General features: G+C 35.5%; 1 protein-coding gene across 3 annotated transcripts in view; it reads right to left on the bottom strand.

Moving 5' to 3' along the window:
• Nucleotides 1-18,457, bottom strand: part of MYH10 (myosin heavy chain 10) — a 214,955-nt gene that overhangs the window by 178,429 nt on the left and 18,069 nt on the right. For all 3 annotated transcript variants that reach the window (XM_069104170.1, XM_069104168.1, XM_069104169.1), the window contains exon 2: nucleotides 14,687-15,060. In XM_069104170.1, the coding sequence (XP_068960271.1) occupies nucleotides 14,687-15,031 (345 nt within the window). In that variant the 5' untranslated portion in view covers nucleotides 15,032-15,060. The remainder of the gene's footprint in view (nucleotides 1-14,686; nucleotides 15,061-18,457) is intronic.

An 18,457-nucleotide genomic window follows, 5' to 3' on the forward strand; every position in this document is an offset into this window, starting at 1 on the left:
CTGAGAGGTCTAGTTTCTGGGTAATTAATCATCAATGTATTAATCAGGCTGGCTGGCAATAAATAAAATGATGGTCGGTGGTTTCTCTCAGTAACCAAAGACCCCCACAGTGGAGACCCTGAGAAGCTTAAATATCTTTCTAAAAGGGAATACCCTTGACAAGAGAAAATCAATCTTGATTAGTTGACATTTAATGAGGAAATGGGCTAGAAGTCTTCAGATCCTTCTGCTGAGATATAGCTTTATCATGAGACTCAGCTGCCTGCAGCAATCCTTTATGAGCTGGATCACCATAAATTCTAATGGAGGGGGTGCAAGGACAGGGGCGTCTTTCCTCAGGGAGAGTCTCACCCAGACTGGTTATATGCAAAACAAAAGTTAGGTCTTCTAGCTGAGTGGGGTCCAGCCCAAGACTAAAGAGATTTTCCTTTGAGGGCTAGGAGTAACCTCATTAATCAGTCTTAATTCAGAGACTAACTTTAACAAAAGCTGGGCCTTAATGAGGAATAGAAAAGAGAAAAGCCTGGATAAATTTAGTAATTAGTTATAGATATAACGGTATGATAATGATAATTTCTCTCAAGAGCTTATGACTTCAGGAAAGCAGGGACCCTGGTCATACCGTGTTTCCCCGATAATAAGACACTGTCTTATTAAATTTTTTTGGACAGAAAAACACCAGAGGGCTTATTTTCAGGGGAGGGCTTATTTTAATGAACATTGACAGCAATTTTAACAAACAGGTAAATGTGAACAAAAAAATGTACCTTTATTCAACAAGCAAACCACTGGGGAAGAACAGGATGACGCGCTCACTGCTGCAGCTCTGATTGGATGCAGCTCGGAGCACGGTGTGCATTTCACCCCAGGGGGGGACGGTGCATACAGAGGGTACCGTAATGTAGCATGTAGCGCAGGGGATCACCTTCACTACAGTAGCAATCTCAATAGGGCTTATTTTCGGGGGAGGGCTTATTTTAGAGGAATCTTACACAGTAAGGGGAGGGCTTATTTTCAGGATAGGTCTTATTATCGGGGAAACACGGTAGTTCCAGGTGTGCTCCTGGTCACTCAGAGACCAGAGCAAAGGCCAGGAGAGTAGTAAACACACCTCTCCTTAGATCATACCACCTTGTAAGAACAGAAAACTTAAAAGAGAATCACAGAACTAGCTTTGAAAACAGCTGCAAAAAAAACCCTGAAACCTGGGAAACTGCCCCCTCCACACCAGGAATAAAGCCCAATTTTGATATAAAGTTAAAAGTCAAGAGAAACAGTATGGAAGAACAAGTAAACAACAACAACAAAAAAGAACTTGACCATGAAAAGTTACTATGGTGACAGGGAAGATCAAAACACAAACTCAAAAAAACCCAACAAAGTCAGAACTGCTATACCCAAAGCCTCAAAGAAAAATGTGAATTGGTCTCAGACCTAAAAATAATTTGTAAAAGAGCTCAAAAAGGATTTTAAAAATCAAATGAGAAAGGTAGCAGAAAAACTGGAAAAAGGAACAAGAATAATGCAAGAAAATCATGAAAAAAAAGAGTAAACAGCTTGGTAAAGAAGGCACAAAAAAATACTAAAGAAAATAACAGCTTAAAAAACTTTTCAGGCCAAATGGCAAATGAGGCACAAAAAAATCCACTTAAGAAAACTCCTTAAAAAATAGAATTGGTCAAATGGAAAAGGAAGTCCAAAAGTTCACTGGAGAAAATATAATTCCTTAAAAATTTGAGGGGCAGCTAGGTGGTGAAGTGAGTAGAGCGCCAGCCCTGGAGCCAGGAGGACCTGAGTTTGGATTTGGCCTCAGACACTTAACACACACACACAAAATCCTAGCCATGTGACCTTGGGCAAGTTACTTAACCCCAATTGCCCTCCAAAAAGCACAAAAAAAAATCTTTGGGGGGGGGGGGCAGGTGGCGCAGTGATTAAGAGCGCCAGCCTCGGTGTGGGGAGACCCAGGATTGGTTCCAGCCCCAGATACCTGACACCCACACAAAATAACTGGCCGTGTAACCTTGAGCAAGTTACTTAACCCCCAATTGCTTTAAAAAAAAAAAAATTAAAATTGGGCATATTGTAAGCTACTGACACCATGAGACATCAAGAAATAAAACAAAATTAAAACAAGAAACTGAAATATCTCTAACTGCAACCCTCCAATTCTAACCCTAAATGCCTCCTGACTCTGACTCTAACCCCAATGCTAAATGCAGACTAAATCATACTATTTTCTCTCTCATTTTTCCCCTTTTGTTCTGATTTTTCTTTCACAACATGACTAACATGGAAATATGTTTAGTATGACTGTACAAGTATAGCCTATTATCAGATGGTGGGAGGGAAGGAGAAAAAAATTTGGAACTCAAAATCTTATAAAAGTGAACCCTGAAAACTATTTTTACATGTAATTGGGGAAAAAAAAATACTATGAAGTGGGGGGGGGGGGAAAGGAAGGGGAAATAAAAAATTTTTTAAAAGAAAAGGAAAAAGATGTTAAATTAAACTTTAAAAAAATTATCAGGAAAAACTGCCCTGATATTCTAATAAACTATAGGGTAAAATAGAAATTCAAAGAATCTAACAATCACCTCCTGAAAGAGATACCAAAATCCCCAAGAATATTACAGCCAGAGCTCTCAGAAAATATAGCAAGCAGCCAGAAAGAAACCATTCAAATAATGTGGGCCTAGTCAGGATAACAAAAGATTTAGCAGCTTCTACATTAAAGGATTGGAAGGGCTTGGGATAGGACAGTCTGGAAGGCAAAGGAGATAGGAATACAAACAAGAATCAACTATCCAAGCAAAACTGTATATAATCCTTATTTTGGCAAGAGAATTCAATAAAATAGAGGACTTTAGAACATTTCAGATGAAAAGACCACAGATGAATAGAAAATCTGACTTTCAAATACAAGACTCAAGAGAATCATAAAAAGGTAAACAGGATGCAGAAAACATAAGGGACTCAAACTGTTTGCATTCCTACATGTGAAGATGATACATGTAACTTCTAAGAATTTTATCATTATTAGGGCAGTCAGAATACATAGACAGAGAGCATGGGCACAAGTTGAATATGATGGCATGATACCTTTCAAAAAATAAAATTAAGGGGTGAGAAAGACGAATATATTGGGAGAAGGAAAAAAGGTAGAGGTAGAATGGGGTATATTATCTTACATAAAAGAGGTGCTAAAGAGCTTCTACAGTGGAGAGGACAATGAGGGAAGTGAGGAGAGTGCTTGAATCTTACCCTCATTGGAATTGGCTTAAAGAAGGAATAACATACACACTCAATTGGGTACAAAAATCTATCTGATCCTACAGGAAAGTAGGAAGGGAAGGTGATAAGAGAAGGGGATGGGGGTGGGGAGGAAGGTGATAGAAGAAAGGAGCAGACTAGGGGAGGCAGCAGTAAAAAGCAAAACACTTGAGGATGGACAGGATAAAAGGAGAGGGAGTAGGACAAATGGGGAAAAACAGGAGGCTATAATATTTTTAAAAATATGTTATCTTCTATGACCATGTGGTCATATCAGGAATGCAGGGTTGCTTCAAAATTAGGAAAACTATAAATATCATAAACCATAACAAAAAAAAATTTATGATTATATCAACAGATTCAGAAAAGGCTACTGACAAAATATTACACTGATTTTGTCCTAAAATACTTTCAAAAGCATAGGGTTAAATAGCCCTTTCCTTAATATGGTAAGAATCTGTCTAAAACCAAGAGACAGGAAATACATTATGTATTATGTATATGTTACATATAACAGGAAAAAACTAGAAGATGAGAGAAATGATTATTAATAATCAATTATTAATATTAGGATCCAAGGTGTTTTTTTCTCTTTTTATTTCCTCATTCAAAACCCAGTCCTTGTGAAGGATAGAGCTGACTATGAGACTGGCCTAGCCCTGATGAAATTGGCCTAACCCTCCAAGAACATTCTCAATCTTGGGCAGGACCCCATCCAACAGATTAAAGTGTAAAGAGAATTTAATGTAGGTGAATTCCAGAACTAAAGCATTAAGGTACATGCCCCTGAAACTCCACAGTTCAACACTGTTTATCCCTTAGTCTAGATGGCTGGAAGGAAGATCCAGTCAGGGTGGAGATGGATTCTATTGTTCTGAGGGATGAGTCACCAAGATCAATTCAAGTTCTCAACAGGAAGATATCACCTTCTCATTAATATGTTCACTCCTTCATCTCTCCCAGGCACCCACTTTTCCAAAGGTATTTAAGCATTTTGGTCTTTTGTTTTTGATCTCCATGGTCTTTTGTTTTTGACTACATGGTGAGAGACCACTGAATCAATTTACTATTTGCTAGCCTAATTAATAAATTATTAATTACCCAGAAACTCAGACTTGGTCTTTCATTCATATTAAGACTTTTCCAACGAGGTCAGATAAAGCAAAGACATTATTTGATATAGTGTTAGAAATGCTAGCTATATAAATAAGAAAAAGAAAATGGAGAAATAAACACAAATAAACAAAATTGTAACTTTTTGCAAATTATGTGATGGTTTACTTGGGGCACCCTAGAGGTAACTAAAAAGTTGAAACAGTAACAACAGCAAAATAGTAGGATATAAAACAAATCCATATAAATCATCAGCAATTATGTATATTACCAACAAAAAGAGAGATTAGAAAGAAAAACTCTACAAGATATGTACAGAATATATAAAATATTTAGGCGTCTACCTGCCAAGACACACAGGAAGTATTAAGACTTCAACTTCAACTCTACTGAAATACAGATGTAAACAAGTAGAGAAATATTAATTACTCATGACTAAGCTATGCCAATATGACAAAAACGATAATACTACCTACCCTATTTAGTGTCATACCAATCAACTATAAAAAAATTAATTTATAGAGCTAATAAAAAAATTTCATCTGGTAGAACAAAAGGTTAAAAACCTAATGAGAAACAATGAAAAATTGGGAAGGATGGACAAAGCTGTGACCATCAAAATGATTTGGAACTAGCTAAAAAAAATTGATCAGTGCAACAGAATAGATCCATAGCAGGCCTGCACAACCCTTGGCTGCCCAACTTACAGCCCTGAGGCATACCAAAGCATTTCCTCATAAATGATGTTTTCCTCTAACTTTCTCCCTGGCAGGTAGAAAGGAAATCCTTAGGTGGGCAGCAAGCACCTAGAGGCCTGGCTGTACAATAGTAAATAAAACAAGTAGCCTAATGTTTGATAAACCCAAAGGCCCCAGTTACAGAGATAAGGATTCATCAATCAAAAAAAAAAAACTGGTAGATAAAAAGTAGGTTTAGAACAACATCTCACACCATACATCTAAATAAGCTCCAAAGGTTACATCATGTAAAAAGGTTACATCATAAACAATCTGAAGTACAAAAAAGAAAATTCCTTTTGTATATATGAGAAAGGAAGTGCTCATGACCAAATGAGGTACAGAAAGGATCACAGAGGATATATGGACAATTGTAATTATGTAAAATTACACAATTTCTTCACAAACAAAATCAATATAGCTGAGATTAGAAAGGAAAAAGTTAACTGGGTTGAAAAAAATCTTTGCAGCAAATTCTCTGACAAAGATTGAGACCTCACATCTAAAGAACTGGTTCAAATTTATTCAAAAGACATTTCTCCAACTGCTAGTCAAAGACATGAACACAGTTTTAAAAGAAAGACATCTAAGCTATAATATTTTCATATTATCCACATGAAAAAATGCTCTAGCATACAGTTCCAAAATTAACTAGACAGAGAGAGAGAAACTGAAAGATGCTAGAGCAGCTTTGGGAAAATGCACACACACATTAATGAACTATTGACCAAGCTATGAACTGGTCAAGCTACGCTGGAAAGCAACTTGGAACAATGCCCAAGTCATTAAATTGCTCATACCTTTTGACCCAGTGATACTACTATGAGCCTCGTACCCCAGAGATCAAAGAAAAAGGAAAAGGATTTATATGTACCAAAGTATTTATAGAGCTCTTTTTGTGTTGGCAAAAAACAGGAGATTTCCAACTATGGCACTGGAAAAGGGAAATGGCACAAATCTGTTTGCTTGACAATATTTTTGTTAAAAGAGAGGGCTTTTTGATTTGGATCTGGGAAAGGGTGAAGAGTTAGGAGAGAGGTGCAAAAAGAAAAGAAATGAACATCCATGAAATATTTCAAAATACACAGAAAAGAGCAGAAGAATGGAAGGTGATACAGAAAAGGAGGTAATGTTTGTACTACTGTTAAATTTAACATATTATTAAAAAAATAAGCTGTGTGGTAAATCCATGGTTTTATTTGCAATCCCCATTTTGTGACTTCTGTGTATAGAAAATGTTCATTGTTTGATGATTTTTCTAGCTTATAATACTAATTATAAATTGAAAGAAAAAAAGAAATTACAAAAGGGGCAGTTTTTGAGTGATGCAGACAGAATGAACTGAACCATGTAAATGATTTAGGCAATAACAATTATATTGCAAAGACAAAACAAACTGGGGAGACTTAAGAACTCTCATTAAATGCAATGACCAAGTATAATTCCAAGAGACTGATGATGAAGCATGATGCCCTGCTACATATCTCCTGACAGAGAGATGATGAACTTAAGATCTAGAATGAAGCATACATGTGGGAATTTGTTTTAGAAGACTGAGTATTTGTTACAAGGTAGTGTTTTTGTTCTTGGTGGGAGAGGTAGAAGGGAGAAAAAATAGTTATTAATGGGAAAGAAAAATTTTTCAATGAAACAGAAGCAGTACAGTGTTAAGTGATAAGCGCTATCACAAATACATTTCTCTACCCAAAACATTCTGCCAGGGTCAATATCCATTCACCCATATGTCCTATACCATCTCTATAACTGTACCTTTACCATGTCACAGTAATTGAAAACTGTGACTTATCAAGAAAATAACAATGGTCTGTGTACTCTATGTGTTAAGACAGGGAAGTATATTTCCATTAAAAACAAACTGTTAAAATGAAAATTAACCCTCAGATATTTGAAAAGAAAAGGATCCCATCCCAAGACAATTCACACACGGTTTTCCCTGTAAGATACCCAACCAAACCGATAAGTACTTTCTCAAACTGTTAAATCCTCTTCTTTATAAGAATATCACTATTATCCCCCATAAGTTTACCTGGATGATAAGGTTCAAAGACTAAGATGATTCATTTTGTTAAGCTGTCTAAATTGAAAAGATTACACATACAGAATTGAAGCTTGCAACTAAGTCTTGTTCTTTAACAAACTCCTATCAAAGAACAACAAAATTTACCTACAACCTCTGACTTGCAACACCACAAATCCACTCTGGTCAACTGGGAAATGGTATAAATTCTCTTAGAAGTCTTCCCTCCCTCACTTTTCCCAACTTCCAAACTTGATAATATTAGCAAAGCCTTATGCTACAGAATCTATATATCCATAAATCTTAAATTCAAAGATAGAAAGGACCATATAAAGTATCTAATCCAATATCCCCATTTTACAGATGAGGACATTGAAGTCCATGGAGCTTAAGTGTATTGCCCAAGTGGCAAAGTTTACCTTCAAACTCTGTTTCTCAGACTTCAAATTCAGGGCTCCTTCCACAGTACTACACTACCTATCAAACCAGTTTAAAAAAATAAAAATTACGTACAGTTATGTGCAACTGATTTTAAATCATTTCTTTAAAAAAATACACAGCCCATTCCATTATTAAACCATTCTGTTTTTTAATACTTTTGTGCCTACTGATTTACAAAAGCTATAGCCAAAGAACATCTTTTTTTATCCATTTTGCCAGGTAACACAACAGACCAACCTCTCTTCTAATCCTCACCTCAAAAATTCTAATGTTTTGTGATCCTAGCCAGATAAGTTCTGCTCATTCCAGCAAAACAGTTCTGCTGTCCACGTGAGGGATGATGAAAAAAGTGAGAGAGCAAGACATGAGGAGAAAAAAAAAAAAGAAAAGATCTTTGCACTCGGATAATGTAAACTTACCACTGATGCTCAGTTTATTGCTCTTTGACTAGACTTAACATTCTGTAATGTTAAAAGACATTGACAAATCTCTTCAAGGATACATTCCTTAGCACCTACTCAGTGTCCAGAATATAAAGTACTATTCCATGAACCTGGTGAAAGACCGTGTCCACTACAGTACACTACAGAGGAGTGATAAAAGCACAAATCCAGGTTCAACTACTAACCAGGGGTTATGATCTTGTAACTTTACTTTCTCATCCACAAAATGGGGATGACACAGTAACGACCTCACAAGGTTGTGAGATACACACACACACACACACACACACACACACACACACATAACATGAGAAATAGGATCACAGAGAACAATGATAGCAACACTTAAAGTCTGATATAATTGTAAATGATTATTATTAGCTATTCTATTCATTTGATGATTTCTGATCTAAAGGTCTCTCCAAAAACTTCAGGCAGTGTTTCTTATTTTCAGTCTGTTCTAATTCATTAGCTCCTTTGTAAATGCTCCACTTCTGAGCAACAGTAGTGAGTTTAGCCAAACCTAAATTAAGAAATACACTTCATTTGCAGGAATACTTTACTAACTTAGAAACCCAGGATAGGCCTATATCTAAGAGCTATGAATTGCTCAGGGGAAAAGGCATTATAGGCATGCTTCTAATTTAAAAATCAAAAAGATAAATTAGGAGGCAGTTCACTCCCTCACAGAAGAATCAAGTATGCCATAAAATCCGTTTAACAAAATGATCTTTTTGAAATTTTTCACATGCAATTAATTAATCTATTCCTAAAGAATCACGGCTGTATTTATGTACAGCTAGCCCTTTCAACTGATTAGGTCAATTCAAAAGGACCGATGATGTGATCCTTTTCTTTTAAACTAACTTACTAATAAATTGATTTAACCAATCTTCCAACCCCTTCCTTTCCCCTTCACTTTATTATCCTAAAGTATAAGAAACAACTAATTGTTCATCCAGTCAAGTCCCTTTGATTCCCAGCCATAACTGACTAAACTGGGGACCAAAGAAAGTAAGTGACACACCAAGTCACCCAGGTAGCATCTGAGCTAGGATTCAAATCTAGACTTTCTGACTCCAAAACCAGAAAACTCCTCCCACTATATCATGCACTGACAGTCAGTGTGCTTCCCCATCACCCTGATAAGTAAAACATAAATAAACTCTGACAAGCAGGTACCATAACTGAGTGAACTGACTCTCAAATATTCAAGTAGTTAGGCAAGACAGTAAGATTTAGACCAGAGACTTAACTAACCTCATTATAATTGGTTCCTCAAAAACATTAGGCAAAAATGTTAGTTCAATAAGAACACTTACATTAATGGGTGATCAATGATGTCATACAAAGTTTCTCTTATACCCTAACAATATTGTAAAATGGTATTAATTGTCCAGAGTAGATTTGTATAGAGCCTGCCAATACTATTACTGCTATTAAACACACTTACAAAGATACCGTATCATTTCTGCATAGGAGAGATAAGACTATCTATGATACCCATTCATATATTTTAAATATCTTTCATATGTCTACAACGGATATATTCTCTTCCCACCTGTCCAAATATTCCTTCTTAGTATCCTTTGCTAATGTCACACATACCCCAAGACTTTTGTCCTAAGTTCTTTCCTCTTTTTTTCTCCAGTTCTTACTCTTGGTCACCTCATCAGCTCCCATGGATTCAATTTCTTTCTTTTTTTCTATCTATCTACCTATCTAGCACCACAAGGCAATAATTCTGAATCATGAACTATCCTGTATATACCCTGTATATTATCAACTGTATGTCATGGAGGCAACTCAAACTCATGTGCGAAACAGAAGTTATGACAGGTTTTAAAAGGTAAATGGAGAATGTTATGTTTGATCCTAAAAGTAACAAGGACCCGTCATTAATGAAACATCTGTATGACATGATCATACCTATGCTTTAGGAAGATCACTTGACAGTTGAGTGAAGAATGGACTGTAGTAGAAAGAGTTTAAAGGCATGGAGGCCAGCCAAGCTATTTCGACAGTCCAGGTGTGACAAAGAGTCAGTGTCAAAGGAGAGAAGAGAACATATACAAGAGATGTTATAAACACATAAATGACAGGACTTGGTAACAGACTGGAATGTGAGGAGTGTGACAGAAAATGAGAAGTCAAGAATGCCACTTAAGCTATGAACCTTGTTGACTGGAAAAGAAAGTAGTGCCCTTAATGTAAAAGGGAAGTTAAGAAGATGGTAGGAATTGGAGGAGAAAGACAATGTGTTCAGTTCTGAACATATTGAGTTTAAAATGTCTATAGAATATCTAGTTCAAGATGTCTAATAGATCTTGGAGATGTGAGCCTGAAAGTCAAAAGAAATATTAAAGCATGGATAGGTCGATTTAGGAACCATCTCCAGGGAGATGAAAACTTATGAGATCACCAAGCAAAGTAATGTGTGGGGAGAAAAAGAGTATCCGTGGCAGAAGCTTGGGGGACGTCCACAGGGGGTGCGATGTGGATGAAGATCAAGCACAGGGGAATTTGGAGGAGCGCTGAGACAGGACAAGCAGCAGAAAGTAGTGTCATGAAATCCTAGAGAGACGAGAATAAACAGGAGATGATCAACAATGTCAAAGGTGGCAGAGAGATCACGGATGAGGACTGAGAAAAGTCCAGTCATTCTGGAAAGTAATTTGGAACTATGGCCAAAGAACTACTAAACCGTGTATACCCTTCGATCCATCCAAACCACTACTAAGTCTCTATCTCATAGAGATAAAAGAATGAGAAAGAGGATCCATATGCATAAAAATATTTATAAGCAGCTCTTTTTATGGTGGAAAAGAATTGGAAATTGAAGGGATGCCCAACATGTTGTGGTATGTAAATATGATGGAATATTATTATGCTGTAAGAAATGGTGATGTTGATGGTTTCAGAGACACCTGAGAAGATTTGTATGAAATGATGTGCAGTGACATGAGTAGAACCAGAAGAATTAGCAACAGCAATAATATTGTAATGACAAACTCCGAAAGACTTAGGAACTCTGGTCAACACAATGACACAATGACCAACTGCTACTCTGAAGGACTCATGATGAAACATGCTATCTACTCCCCAGGTAAAGAGCTGATAGACTCAGTACAGTGAAGCCCATTTTCTTTTCTTTCTTCTTTTTGGACATGGCTAATCTGAAAATTTGTTTTACTTGACTATGCATATTTGTAACAAGTTGCAATGTGAAGAGGGAAGATGAAAGGGAGAAAATTTGAAACTGAAAATAAAATTGAATTTAAAAAAACTTTCAAAAGACAAACCCCATTAGATCTGGTAATTCTGGAGAAGAAAGTTTCAGTCAGATAATGTGGTAGGAAGCCAGATTGCTGAGAGTTAAGAAGAGAATCATAAAGGGAAATGGTCAAATGGAAGGAAAAAAAATATTTATATAAAATTTCTGAGAAAGGTTTAATATCTAAGCTATGCAAAACAACTAACAAATGTAAAACCAAAACGTCATTTCCTAAAAGATAAGTAGTAAAAGGATATGAACAAACTCTTCCTCAAAAGAACTGCAAACTATTAACCACCAACATTGAAAAAATGTTCCAAATGACTAATGAGAAATAAAATTAAAACAACTTTGAAATTTTGTCTCACACTTTGTAAATGGCAACAATGACAAGAGATGGGAACAGCAAAGTTGGAAAGATGATGGAAAAGTAGGTACCCTACTATATTGTTGGTGGATCTGTGAATCAATATTGCTTTCAAAAGCAACTTGGGATTGTGCAAATAAAGCGATTAAAAAGTCTATAGCTTATGACCCAGAGATTCCACTGAAACTCCAAAGGGGCTACTGATAACAAGAAAAGTCCCTTTACACAGAAAAATATTTATAATAGCATTTTTGGGGATAATAAACAACTGAAAACAAAAATAGATGCCCATTGACTGAGGAATGGCAAAACAAATTGTGGTACATGAACACAATGAATTATTACCATCCTGTACAACACAGTGAATATAATATGATGAATGCAGAGAAGTGTGGAAAGATTTGCATGAACATTTTTACATTTCCAGAGTGAAGTAAGCATAGTCAAAAAAACAATATAAACAGAAAAAAACCCACAAAATAATGAAAGATGAATGTTGCAGAATTACAAAGAATAAGTATATCTCCAAAGACTTGACACTCCTAACCCACTCCTTGTCAGGTAGGAGATACAAGACCATGGTATATTAAAAATATTTTCAGATTTTTTTCAATAACTGATCAGTTTTTCTGATCAGATTTTTTCTCTAAAAATATTATTTGTCATAAAAATGACTTTCTGAGAAAGGGTCAGAAGACAGATGCAGAGAAAATTTTGGTGATGTAAAAAAATATATATATATAGATATACCAATAAATATTATTGTGATAGAGGTAGTTATCCATGAACACAGAACACTGCATAAAATGTCAGCTTTTTTCAGTGTATTGTTCATTTTTGCTTAATTTTTTCTCTTCTCAAAAATTTTTTTTTGTTACAAGGAATATTCTCTGGGATGAAGGAAGGGGAACAATACAGGGGAAATATAAAACAAAAATACTGATTCAACATATTTTTAAAAAATCAAAATCAAAAAATTCCTTCTGACTCTTGTAGTGGCAACAGAACTTGAGTTTAATTATAACATTCCATTCTATGACTATTTTAAGCATATTTTTCTTTAAATATGAAAGATCTGAGGAGGGGCAAAGTAGTAGCCCTTTCATTACTAGAAGAGAGCTATCACATAGCAGTGAAAGTAGGCTTGTTCTATGGAACAGGAGCCAGAACTAGTACTGTCAAGTATTTGTTTTAGAAAAGAAGATGTCTGCTCAATATGAGAAAAACAGTTCTAGCCAGTAGAGCTGCCCCAAAATCACATGCACTGCTTATGTGACAGTGAATTCCCCAATATCATAAATTCTTTATATACTATATTAACTGATTCCCCACAACAACTCTGCTATTATCTCTACTTTACAGAGATGATGAAACTAGGGCTTAATGAAGTTAAATGACTTGCCCAGGTCACACAGCTGGTTGAGTATCTGTGGCAGAATTCACACCTTGTTCTTGACTCCAAGCCCAGGGTTCTAAAGCAGTGTGTAAAGAATGTTGAATCTGGAATAAGGACCTGCTTTCAAACTATGGGTGCTACTTTACTGCTTGTGGAAAAACCTAAGTAAGTTAATTTATCCTCCCTGTCCCTGTTTCCTCTTCTATAAGATGAGAGAATGAGCTAGACAACCTCCAATATCCCTTCTAGATCTAAGTCTGTGGATCCTACAGTCTGTCTACTACAACATGCTTTAGAGAGACAGTGGAGAGCTAGTACCTTCTAGAAAGGATCCTCTCCTAAGATACATTAAATTTCCTTTTAAATGTAAGACTTCATAATTCTATGAAATTGGCATTCCTTTACTCATTTTCCAAACTATTTAGTAATATCTGAGTGTCTACTATATATGAAAGTCAACACAGATACTTTCCTGATCTGTAAAATGAGGAAACTGGCCTAATCTCTAAGGTATCCTGCAACTTTAAAATTCTATTATTCTATTTGTATCCCTTCCATTTTCTCTTACCTTATCAGAAACATGAAACTCTACAACTGCCTTTTACCAATGGAGACTTCACTGTTTTCTATCCATAATACTAAAGAAAATTACTATGCTTTCCTGATACTAGTATCAATTTTTATACCAATGTTCTACCACTTTCCCACCTATTTTTCTTCATTGCAAACCCATGCTCCATCACCCTTATCTACCACTTCTCTGGACTCACTACCACATTCTCAGATGTTGTCAGAGCCCAGTTGCATTTTTTCCTATTTTACTCCTACTAGTAATCTCAGGATCTGTGCTGACATACTTTCACATACTTTCTTGACTCATAACACTACATTTGTATACGTTCAATTAGTTGGTGGTATTTTACCAGTCAGTAAACAAGCATTTATTAACAACTAATTATATACCAGGCACAAATAAATAAGCAAAGGAAATACAAAAAAAGTCCCTGCCTTCAAATAGTTCACATTCTAATGGGGGAGACAGTATATAAGTCTAGGTACAAATAAAAGATCTTTACAGAATTGAAGGAGATAGCATTATCAACAGTGGGAACAGACACTGAATATTAAAAGAAGCCAGAAGTGAGGAGGCAGAGCAGGTGGTGACAGAAAATATAAAAGCACAAAGACACGGAAAGCTTGTTTGAGGAACTACAAATAGACTGGGGTCACTAGAAAACAGAGCACATGGAGGAGAGTAAAGGATAAGACAGCAAATGCATGAAAAGAAAAGACTGGAGTTTTAAATGCCAAACAGAGCATACTTGATCCTGTAAGTAATAGGGAACCTATCAGAATTTACTGAGCAGGGAGGTGACCTAAACTGATATGCAAATTAAGTTTATATTTGAAACAAAGGAAGGCCTAGGTAATCAGATTACCTTTTCTATCTTCAATGTTACAGTTCAGCAAAAAGAAACTCTAGTAGAGAATATGGAGGTTCAATGTGCTTATGTGCTTAAGACATGGCTCATCATTTACAATAATTTGCAGTTATTCCTCATATCCATTCAATTTTAAATACTATCTTTAAAAAAAATACTTACATAAATAAGTCCAGAATAATAACGATCCTTGAGGTTATGCAAAACAGATGCTTCATTCAAGCATGTTAATTCTGCCATATCTTCCACTTTGGAAAATTTAGGTGGGTTCATCTTCTGAATATCATCTTTATTGACCATTGCTTTCTTTCCATTTTCTGCCAATTCAACCATAACTTCATCTCCTCTCTCTTCCTTGATACTTGCTGCCTCAAAACCATGGCGTTCTGAGGGAATCCAAACCAGCTTTTTAGCAGTCCAGTCGGCCTGAGTGGCAGGATTGTAAATTACAGCCCTATCCACGAAGAGGTACCTCTCCGGATCTTCTAGACCACTCCTCTGCGCCATTGTAAAGGGAAAGACACAATGGTATATGCCTGTAAAGGAAGAAAAGAGAAACATGTTTTAAAAAAAAGTATACAAAAAGATAGATCACAAGATTCAACCAGTCTATAAGACTAAAACAAAAACTTTAATAAACATTATAAAGGCGAAAAATGTTGGAAATTCCTCATTATATCTACTTTAACAATGATTCTAAAGCAAAATTAGGTAGGAGTCACTACAAACTATGCCTATGGTAGTTTAGGGCCTAAAAGCCAAAAACAATATCACAAATTAAGCAAGCAATCAAGGACTTAAAGGGACCAAAGTCCCAAAATGAAACAAGAGGAGGCAGCATGGTATAGTAGGAAAAGCACCAGATTTGGCATATTCCAGTCTCAACCATGTTCCTTACTTGCAGTAAGATAATTTCACCTCTCTGGGCCTCAGTTTCTTCATCTGTAAAATTAACAGATTAGAATACATGAACTGTAAGGGCCCTTCCAACTTTAAAATTATGATCCAATGACAAATTTAACAAACACTGTACAGTCCAATATTTAAAGAAATCAAGTCTTACATATATAAAGTTCTTTCCAATACTACAGAGCATTCCTTGGCAAAGAGGAAAAGAGTATAAAGTTTAGGAACAAAAACAAAAGAGAAACACCATATTCTATGCTAGATGGTAACCAAGAGAACAAAATATAAACCCAATACTCAAACTCTAAATTCACAAATTAGCTAAAACTAGAGTTATTGCCTTCAATTACCAAATCCCAAAGTAAAAAGGAATAGCAACCAACAGAAGCCCTTAATCCAGAAGACCACAGAAAACCAAAGACCAGAAGACTCCACACCATCTCAAGGTGAGAAGATTCTGAGTCACCCTGTTCTCTTCCCTTACTCCTCTACCTTTCTAAGTTGGCAAGCTAGTAGTAGCAACTCTTACCCTTAAGCTCATGGAATCTATAATTCTGTTTCTATGAGAATAGCAGAACTTCACCTTTACCAACAGTTGAGGTAGACAATCTGCCTGAGATTATTTCGATCCACCACCCCACCCTACCATATACTTTTCACCTGAATACAACTGTGTCTGACATGTACATCCACAATGAGTATGAGCATGAAGCACTACTGGCCCTATGTCAGGGGCCTGGGCTCAGGATGAGGCCAGTCATTAAGAGAACAGACCCATGCAAGAAGAGATACTAAGAAATACCCCATTTAATAACTCGACAGTATGAAATACCTGGAAGCACACCTGCCAAAATAAAGACAGGAATTATATGAACAAAATTATAAAAAAAGTTTCATACAAATAAAATCAGATTTAAATAACTGGAAAAATATTAATTGTTCATGAACAGACAGGGCCAATATAATAAAAATGTCAATTTAACCTAAATTAATCTATATATTCAATGCCATCCCAATTAGATTATCAAAAAAACATATTTTACTAAATTAGAAAATGTAATTTAAAAAATCATTTGGAAGAACCAAAGGTCAAGAATATCAAGGGAACTAATAAAAAAAAATGCAAAGGAAGGAAGTTTAGCAGTACCAGATCTTAAGCAGTAATTATCAAAACTATCTGGTACTGGCTAAGATATAGAAAGGCAGATTAAATGGAACAGAGCATAAATACAATATAAAGCAGCAAATGACTATAGTAACCTTGTGTTTGACAAGTATAAAGACTTAAGTTTTGGAGATGAGCATTCATCATTTGGTAAAAATTGTTGGGAAAGCTGGAAGGCAGTCTGGCAGAAATTGAACATAGAACAGTATCTTACACCATTTACCCCAATAAGGTCAAAATGGAAACGTAACCTAGATATTACAAGAAAATCTGAAGAACATAGAACATATTACGTATCAGACATGCATAGGCAAACAATATGAAAAAACAAGTAGAGAGCATTGTGAGGGGTAAAATGGATAATTTCAATTACATTACATTAAAAAGGTTTTGTACAAATAAAACAAATATAGCCAAGATGAGAAGGAAAGCACAGAAAATTGGAGAAAATTTTATAGACAGTTTCTCAGATAAAAGTCTCATATCTCAAATATGTAAAGAACTTTCTCAAATCTACAAGAACATGAGTTATTCCACAATTTATATAAATGGTCAAAGGATATTAACAGGTGGTTAAAATACCATTATTAGGTCTGCTCACAAGATGATTAGGAAAAAAGGAAAAGAACCTGTATGTTCTAAAATATTCATAGCAGCTCTCTTTGTGGTGGCAAAGAACTGGAAATTGTGGAGTTACCATCAACTGGGAAATGACTAAGCAAGTTGTGGTATATGATTGTGATGTGCTATAAGAAATGATGAGCTTGATTTTAGAAAAACATGGAAAAATTTGCATGAAATAATGAAGAGTGAAAGAAGCAGAACCAAGAACATTTCTTGGTTCTGCTTGTTTCACTCATTATTATTACTATATATATAGTAACAGTAATTTTTTTAAGAACAACTGTGAGCAACCAAGTCATTTGGACTATTATAAATACACAAATTAACTACAAAGAACCTATGAACAAAGATGCTATCTGTACCCACAGAAAGAAATGATAAGGAGAAGTATGTATGGTGTGGGTTTACACATATATATGTGTACATACATATACACACACACAAACATATTTATGTCTAATGGTAGCCATCTCTAGGGCAGAGGGTGGGAGGAAGGAAAGTTACATGATTATATATTTAAAAGGAAAAACAAGTTGTACAGAATTTCATGTGCAATTCTTTTTTTAAAAATTATATTCTGTGCCATACACATACAAAGAAAGAAACAGGGAGTCTGAATGCAGATTCAAGTATGCTATTTGCTCTCTTTTTGTTTAGCTTTTTTCTTTCTCATGGTTCCTCCCATTCATTCTAATTCTTCTATTCAACATGACTAATGTGAAAATATGTTTAATAAGAAAATATATGTAGAGCCTATATCAGACTGCACTCCATCTTATGGAGGGGAAGGGGAGAGAGGTGGAGAAAATTTAAAACTTATGGAAGTGAATGTTGAAAACTAAAACTAAATTAATTTTTTTTAATTTAATTCAATTTTGTTATGGAAATACTTGTTTTATTTCTTAATTTCAGAATGAAAAAAAAAAACTGTTTAAAAAGAAAAAGAAAGGAGCCACTCAAGAATAAGAAGGATGGTATGATGCCAAGTCCTGGGGATCTGAATGCTGATCCACATCAAACTGCCCCACACAGATACCAGAAGTGGCTGAGATTATGAAAGAATACAGACAGAATTAGAAGAAAATTTGGGGTTTACACATCTCAAGTAAGTCCTTCTGGTCCCACATTAGAATACCTACTAGGGGATCCAGTGAAGTCTCACACATATGAAAATGCTATTACCTTCCCCCTTCTATGATGGAGAAAAGAAGGTGGTTATCCTATTGCTTGAGATAAGA

This window comes from Petaurus breviceps, unplaced genomic scaffold (genome assembly GCF_028583685.1).
Source record: "Petaurus breviceps papuanus isolate PSGF00001 unplaced genomic scaffold, PetGlider_PUasm1.0 673, whole genome shotgun sequence".
In the NCBI taxonomy this organism is placed as follows: Eukaryota; Metazoa; Chordata; class Mammalia; order Diprotodontia; family Petauridae; genus Petaurus; species Petaurus breviceps.